Source organism: Myxocyprinus asiaticus, chromosome 17 (genome assembly GCF_019703515.2).
Source record: "Myxocyprinus asiaticus isolate MX2 ecotype Aquarium Trade chromosome 17, UBuf_Myxa_2, whole genome shotgun sequence".
Taxonomy (NCBI): domain Eukaryota; kingdom Metazoa; phylum Chordata; class Actinopteri; order Cypriniformes; family Catostomidae; genus Myxocyprinus; species Myxocyprinus asiaticus.
The window spans coordinates 13,863,017-13,871,239 of record NC_059360.1 but is presented as its reverse complement, the minus strand read 5'-3'; the positions used below and the strand labels follow the sequence as shown (position 1 = coordinate 13,871,239).

The following is an 8,223-nucleotide window of genomic DNA, read 5'->3' as shown; positions in this document are numbered from 1 at the left end:
AAAACCGTTCGCTTAGTTTAAAAATGGCGGCAAACATTTTGACGTAAAAGTCTCAACGTTAAAAATATAAACAAACACAAGAACAATTGTGCAGATTCATTAACGGTTTATGATATAAAATAAAAAAGTCAGAATAATTCTAAGTCATTTTTAATAAAGATATAAAGCTCACACAAAACAAAAAAATTTCAAGTAACATAAGCAAATATTTTTCCATAAATGTAGCATGTGCACATGAATGCTAACTAAAAATGTTCAGAAAGGGGTTAAAAAAAAAAAAAAAAAAAAAAAAAAAAACTTCCTCCATGAGATAAAAGTCTACGCCACAATTTCCAACCCACTCATAAACATTCTTGATTCAACTGTAACCACAGGGATAAATACATTAAAGAAACTGTGTAAAAATCTTTGTGTACAGTCAGTAATACTTAGATAATGCATTTTAAGATCCCATAAAATATTAAGAATAGTAGATTAAACTACATATTTTGTCCCCTGAGACATCAATATATATATATATATATATATATATATATATATATATATATATATATATATATATATATATATATATATATATATATATATATATATATATATATATATATATATATATATATATATATATATATATATATATATATATATATAAAACGGCCAGCGCATGTCATTTGAACACAAACAAACATTACATTAAACAAACATGGACACAAACATTAAAGGGAAATTTCACCCAGGAATGAAAACTGTCATAACTTAGTCAGCCTCATACTGTTCCAAATGCATATGACTTTTTCTGTAGAACACAAACAGAGACATTAGGCAGAATGACAGCCTCAGTCACCAATTTCACACATTAGGAAAAAGGATGCAATGAAAGTGAATGGTGACGGAGCTGGTCAGTCCCTACATTCTGTCTAAAATCTCCATTTGCATTCCACGGAAGATAGAAAGTCATATGGGTTTGGAACATTTTTGGGTGAATTATACTTTTGTTTGTTTCGTTATTAGAAATGAATACAGCACCATAGACATGGGCATAAAAATAATCGAAATACAAATTCAATATCCTTTTGTAAGAGTAGATCCATCAGCAGGGCCGTTTTTAGTTATAAGCAGCCGCTTAATGCCACCGAGCCACTAGGAGGCCCAGCAAAGCATGGTCATTTTGATTTATTTAATTTTTTTAATATGGCTATTTATAGTTATTTATGGTTAATTTGTCTTGTTATTTATTGGTAATTTATTGATAATTTTGTGTTAGGAATAAATTCACTTAGGGGCCCCCATATGCTCAGAAACCACCCTGTCCAGAATGGTAAAATAATAACATGTTTACATAATGTTTCCAATCAATGAAATTATTGCATACAATTTGTATAGGTTAAAACAGCATTTCTCATATTAATAAAAATATATCACATTCACACTGACAGCAAAATTTTAAAGAAAGCAGCAGTCAGAACAGATCCCCTCTGACCTTCAGAAAATTGCTACATCATGTGCTCTGCAATTATTGATCGTTCTAAAATGGTTAAGGCAAAATAACCGAGGGCCCACTTCTTCAAAATCCTTATTAATTTCAGCTCACATCCTAACCGGTTTCACCCACCTTAGTCATCATTTCCACAAGCTGAATCTCACTGAGAATGGGTGCTAATCAACCAGCTTAGTTAATATTTCAGTGTCACAACCACATAAATACACTTTGCCCTTGTAGTGCTGTTACCTGCAGAAAATGTGCCTCAACATCCCCTCTTCACAGTACTATCAGTAGGTACTTTATAATGTCAAGTTAAAATCCATTATCCAGTTAAATATAACATCAGTACATTATTATGAAAGTATAATATTCCCAATTAGTTTGGCAGAACTCTGAGTGTTTAATATTTGCAATTAAAAACTCCATTTGAAGTGTTCAGTGTTGTTGTTTTATGATGCAGAGTAAGAATTAGCCGATTTGGCTCATTTCTCTCATTTTTGCCCTTAAGTGTCTTTTGCGAATTTTAATCATCCACTTAATGCTGAGTTTGGCAAAGTCTGCTGCTTTAAATAGAGCCAAGAAGACGCCACATAAAATGGCTATGGTGTTCCATGCGTTTGCTGTGACTATCTGTTAGGAAAAAATAAGGTGCATTTAATTAGATATGCTGAGTGTATCTGGACATCCAGGTCAACAGTGATCTTGTTTCTCATAGAGAAGACTCTCTATACAAGCCAGTAAAGCATTTGAGACAAAAAGTTTGATGAATGAAAATGTATTGCTTTTTGAATGTGTCCACTTACATCTTTGACCTGCTGTATGAATGGATCTCGCCATTGGAACACAACAAAGAAAAGTTCATTGGCTTGCTCCAGTGGGGGCCTCTTGTCGATGTACTTCACAACACTGGACTGAAATAAATATTGATAATTATCAAGGCTATAACCAAATATTTCAATACTGAGAGGGAAAACTTTTTTGGATTTTTCCCCCTTTTTCTCCCAATTCCCAATGTGCTTTTAAGTCCTCGTGGTTGCGTAGTGATTCGCCTCAGTCCGGGTGGCGGAGGATGAATCCCAGTTGCCACCGTGTCTGAGATTGTCAATCCGTGCATCTTATCACGTGGATTGTTGAGCGCGTTGCCATGGAGACATAGCATGTGAGGAGGCTTCATGCCACTCACTGCGGCAACCACGCTCAACTCACCACGCGCCCCACCGAGAACGAACCACATTATAGCGATCACGAGGAGGTAACCCCATGTGACTCTACTCTCCCTAGCAACCGGGCCAGTTTGGTTGCTTAGGAGACCTGGCTGGAGTCACTCAGCACACCCTGGGATTCGAACTAACGAACTAGCGAGCTCCAGGGGTGGTAGCCAGTGTATTTTAACACTGAGCTACCCAGGCCCCCCAAATATAATATTTTAAGAATCAGCCATTGAAATCCCAACATTGGTTGACCACTAATCTGAATATTGGGGGGAAACATCCCCCTCAAGGTGGTTATGGCCCCTGTTGATTATATTACCATGTGAAATGTGACAAAAACTGGCAAATTGTATAGAAAATGCATTACCTCTTGCCTAAATTCCACTGATTCATTCCCTCTCCCTGTTGTCTTGACCAAAGACATTTTAACCCAGGTTCGAAACCCTCCAGAGAAGGTCCACATCGAGTAGTTCCTTTCACAGTCCATCATAAAAGCAGCCTTATCTGGGCTGGTAGAAAAATTATGTATTTTGTACAGATTGTGGTTTTAACCATTAAGTAACAGATTTATTAATAAATTTACCTTTCAAGCATATCGCTGAATTTGGCAAAAATCATGTAACTGATTGCGCTGAAATCCTCCTCCGTTTCATTCCGGCTGAATTGCAGGAATATAAGTTCTCGGTTCCTCACATCAGTCGGACCTCTGACCACCATTGCTCGCTTCTGCCACAAACATATTAAATTGATTATTAATAGTACCACTTGGTTAAAAAATTGCTTGAGGGGAAGATCTAAAACTTACTTGCGTTTGGTTTGAATATGGCCCATAATAAATGACCTCCTCAATTATACAGTTTCCCTTCTCTAATTTGTCTGATGCAACAGGAGGTGGGATGTAGTCATGATATTGATGCATGCAACTTAATAACTGTGCCTTCCCTGGATACAGCACAATTCCTGCTCATAAAAGAACAATATTATATGATTTTCATGCACATGCCTTTACACTCCAATAATAAATCAGTTAAAGGGATAGTTCACTGAACAACTGACATACCCTTACGTTGTTTCGAATGCATATTACTTTCTTTCATCAGTGGACCACAAAAGATTTTAGGCAGAATGACAGTTTTCATCAGCATTCACTTTTAAACAAATCAAAAACAAAAATCGCATGACATGGTCTTGGAAAATGTCTCTACGTGAACACAGGTCAATTTGCACCAGGTCGCTATTAACTCTGCACGCCAGTGTGTTCATGTCGACTGATCTTGACTGACTGAACAACATAAACAAAGTGGGTGGAGCTTCGGGTCACACCTTCCGATGACTTTGACCAATGGCAGTAAGAAGGTGTTTAGCAGCCGGTTAGAAGTCTTCCTAAAAGTTCACCAAGTTGAGCTGTTACAAATCACCGAAACAAACTCAAAAACACTTTTTTGGTCAGATTTTGTTCTAAATTACGTCACACCCGTTTGTTCTTCAATTTCGTATGAAGTATATCAGGGCCTTAAAGGAGCAATGTGTAACATTGACAAAGCGTTTAAAATTGGTAATGCAGTCCAAATTCAAAATATTGGAGAGAGTTGTCTCCGCCGCTCCCTCCTTCCCAGACTCTAAGCTTACGAGGGTTGCCAGACTGAGGACACACAACAGGAATGAGCAAACTGACAATGGCAAGCAATGAGACTTACACTGTAAGTTGGTCATCTAATTAGGGATGCACCGATCTGATACCTGGATCGGTATCGGCTCCGAAACTGACGGTATTAAATGGATCGGGTATCGGTCCGATGAACCCGATCCAAATCCGATACTGTGTTAATCATGTTCGCTACTGTCAAGCTCAAAAAATGACATAAAAGAACAATTAAAACACAAATAGTTCATATGACTCATACATTTTATTCAAAGCCACTTGAAGACGTGCAATAGCTCTGTGAATCACAAAATGCTGTGTTTTATAAGTAAATATATAAAATGCACGCGCAGCTCCAGTGCGTTATTGAATGGCGCTGCTCTGTTTACACACACCCATGGCTATTTTTAGCCTTCACGCGGTGCGCAACATTTGAGCACTACACACGAACCACATCTCAGATGTACATGCTCAATAGTTTGGTTCACTTATATGCATTTAGAACGGCACCAGAGGTACATTTTACTAGAATTTGAATAAGAAGCTAATTAAACCAATGTGAACTTGCCTACAAACAGACACATACAAGACTTCCTAGAGTGTTCAGAATGTCAAAATAAAAGCATGAGGGTTTTAAAAGTTAAAGGTGTCACAGAGAGACTCACAGAGGCAGAGATATGAACTCAGTAGCAGGGTTTATTGAACAGATGATTGAAACAGTGATGTAAACATTGTGAGTAAATCCAGCTGAGCAGAGTAGCAAACAGCACGTGAGTAATATCCAGACAGGGTATAGACACGATGAACAGATAACTCACAACAGTCTTATGATAATTGCAGGCAATAATGAAGACAAGGGTATGTTTGACATAGTAGAAAGGTCTGGAGTCTCAGAGATACTATCAATGAGAACAGATAAAGTGTGTGCGCGAAAGCGGGGTATATATGCAGTCCTTGATTAGCCACTAATGATATGCAGGTGAGTGTAATCAGAAGTCAGGGGAGAGTGAGTGCTGTGACGGCTGTGAGGAAGAAAGAGGTGGATCCGTGACAAAAGGTGCACGATTGAGATATATTACTATATATTACTATTATAATATATTATTATTATTATCATTTGTTTACAAATGATAATAATATTTATGTTGAATGGGTTCCAAAAAATAACTGTGTGAATGAAAAGTGAGCTGATATCTTACAACTAAATTGAACAAAAAAGAGATCTGAATCCTTTAAAGTCCAGATACAAGTTGAAAAAATGTTGCAAAAAAATAAATAAAAATAAACGGCTTCTTTTCTACTGATGACTTATACTGGAATTACTGTTAATTTTGCTGCTACATTATCCAGTATACTAGTTAACAATAAAGTTTTTCTTAATAAGCTATACATTTATATTGAAATAATGTGTAGTTAGAGGTTTGTGTTTCTTTACATATTAAAGAGTACACCCAATTAGTTCCACACAATAATGTAAAGATATTCTAAACTGATTATGCAAAAAAACAACACTGGTATCGGATCAGGATCGGTATCGGCCGATACTGAGATATCCGATATCGGAATCGGATTGGAAGAGAAAAAGTGGTATCGGTGCATCCCTACATCTAATGTATACGTTTACAATGTTTTATTGTTTGCAAATTATAAACCATCTCATGTGGATTTTTTATAACTCGGTCAATGTTAGCTAGATGTATTGCTGGCTTCCATGGCTGCAGCGCGCTGTGTTTGCCCACTAACTTGTATCAAATCTGGCAACCCAGGGTATGGGCAGTGGATGGGATCACGCAGGCCAAAACACAAACAGAAATTCCAGCCAGGAACGGACATTTCAAGGTAGAATATACTGGCTGTAGCATTGTTTTTGGAGAAGCCAGTATTTCAACTTAGCACGTTTCCTAAATCTCTGAAAATATATTATGATAATTGTATGCTTTAGTGCAGTAAATATACTACATATTGCACCTTTAAAGCTGTCAGTTTGTCTCCTTTTGTGTTCCATGGAAGAAAAGTAAATAATGACAGAATTTTCATTTTTAGGTGAACTATCCCTTTAAATCTGACAGATACTGTAAAAATAATAATAATAATAATAATAAATTCAGTGTACAGGAAGCTTACCTGGTGGAGCAAACTCCTCAACCTCTTTGTATGAAACAGACATCACTGGATGGTTGAGCTTCTCCATGAAGTCAGAAATGGTTTGGTAGGCCAAGAATGCAGCCACCGTAGTGAGCAGCAAGTAAATAAGGACAAGGATGGCTGTGAAAACATTCTTAAGGCAAGTCTTGTTGAAAGCAATGGACATTAGGTTGTTGTCCACGATGTCCTCATCTGCAGTACAGTGAATGTTTGTTTCAAAGCAATGTCTACAATAAAAACAAAAGACATACAGATATAAACACATCAAATTAAAGTCCAGACCTGGTAAAGGATCACAACTGGATTCATCCTGCTCCACTTCAGAGATGTCATTATTCTGGCAAGATCCAAGTGGTCCATCACTGTCGTCACCATTAAACTACAACGCAACAACAGACCTTTTACTCACATGCAGTTTCTCAATGGACAGACATATACAGTTTCTTTACACATTTTATTTATTGGTTGATTACTAAAATGTCTAATGCAGCCATACATGCCATAAGTGAAATAAGTGTACACACACTACATATGTAACAGGCTGCAACAGACATTTGGGGTTCCTCAGACTGCCACACTGGGAGAACCCTTTGAAGAACCTCTTTCAGGAAGAGCATACAAGATGTAACAATCATTATACAATCCTGCAAGAACTTCAGACTGACATTGGTTCCCTCAGTAACTCAAATTCTAATTTCCTTGTGTCCATTGTAGGCTATTTGAATCATCTTCTAAAGTGTGTCCAGGGGCTTTTCAAAGGGTTCCACCAGTTGTATGCTCAAAGAACTTAAAGTGCCTCATAAGTCTTTCCTTATAATAGGATTACGTTAGGAATCAACGACAGTCCTTCTAAGTCTTTCCAGCAAAAACTAAAAGTGAACTGAAAGGGTGCCTGGAGGATCTCCTGAGGGTTCTTCTCATTTTTACAGTGACATTTTATTTTATTCAAATTTGATTCTTAAAACGAAGAATTAACTAATCCTTTGCATAGCTCAAATTTAGCAGAAGTAAAATCTGAAGGTTAAACAACAATACATATGTTGTCTCAGGGCAATAAGCCGAACAGCGGCCCGCTGCTATCACATGACTGCAAGTGTACATCTGCACACAGTTCCTGTGAACACAACAGCTCGATCTGAACACTGATAGCGCGCGCAGCCTAAGAAACTATGAATGAGCTCGAGCTGGATCAAACCACATTTCACACATTAGTTTCATTACCTCCTGATAGGATCGAGATGTTTCTCTCCTTAGCATTTTGCTTGGCCTCTGATAATTTCGGGCATTTAAGTCTTGCAGGAGCGGAATCCAGACGGTTAGACTCGTATCTTAACGGATAGCCTCCAGAAGCTCTCGTGAGGCACACTGCCAATGGCCAAAAACATGCCAAGCGTGACATCACTGTGTTACATTTGGGATGGGCTTGTGATACTTATTCTTTGAACGTTTGCTTAACAGTATACGTAAAATCTTCCAGGATTGATCTTTTATTGCAATTTTGTAACACACTTTGTTTTCCTTAACAGTTGTCTCATATGATTAACACTACCATACGTTTAAAAACAGCACTTCATCAGTAGTGAGGAGACTGTAATGTATAGCTGTACATGAGCACTTCGTCGTGTAGAATAACAAAACAAACCCCCGTTCTTTTCTGCTAAGCACTGGTGGTTTAGGGATGGGTAAAACTTTTAAATGCTAAGTAACTTGACCAGTGGCGGATGTCACTTCCGGTCCATCTC

General features: G+C 37.5%; 1 protein-coding gene across 2 annotated transcripts; it reads right to left on the bottom strand.

Moving 5' to 3' along the window:
• Window positions 1-614: 614 nt before the first annotated feature.
• Window positions 615-8,064, bottom strand: LOC127454772 (proton-activated chloride channel). 2 transcript variants are annotated; one of them, XM_051722172.1, is made up of 8 exons: window positions 7,703-8,063; window positions 6,764-6,860; window positions 6,461-6,673; window positions 3,500-3,654; window positions 3,278-3,420; window positions 3,062-3,203; window positions 2,287-2,394; window positions 615-2,113 (listed from the first exon to the last, which is right to left on the bottom strand). In XM_051722172.1, the coding sequence occupies exons 1-8, from the start codon at window positions 7,736-7,738 to the stop codon at window positions 1,952-1,954; spliced, it is 1,056 nt and encodes a 351-aa protein (XP_051578132.1). In that variant the 5' UTR covers window positions 7,739-8,063; the 3' UTR covers window positions 615-1,951. The 2 variants fall into 2 exon arrangements, with proteins under 2 accessions (XP_051578132.1, XP_051578133.1); XM_051722173.1 differs by lacking the exon at window positions 6,764-6,860 and having other exon boundaries at window positions 6,461-6,708; window positions 7,703-8,064.
• Window positions 8,065-8,223: the final 159 nt, after the last annotated feature.

Bases quoted from the DNA above. Each gene is read 5' to 3' on its own strand.
- LOC127454772 (XM_051722172.1), bottom strand. From the start codon at position 7,738: ATGCTAAGGAGAGAAACATCTCGATCCTATCAGGAG. The intron at 3,204-3,277 runs GTAAATTTATTA...TTTTTCTACCAG, and splicing joins TTCAGCGATATGCTTGAAAG to CCCAGATAAGGCTGCTTTTA. The intron at 2,114-2,286 runs GTAAGTGGACAC...TTTTCCTAACAG, and splicing joins TCATACAGCAGGTCAAAGAT to ATAGTCACAGCAAACGCATG.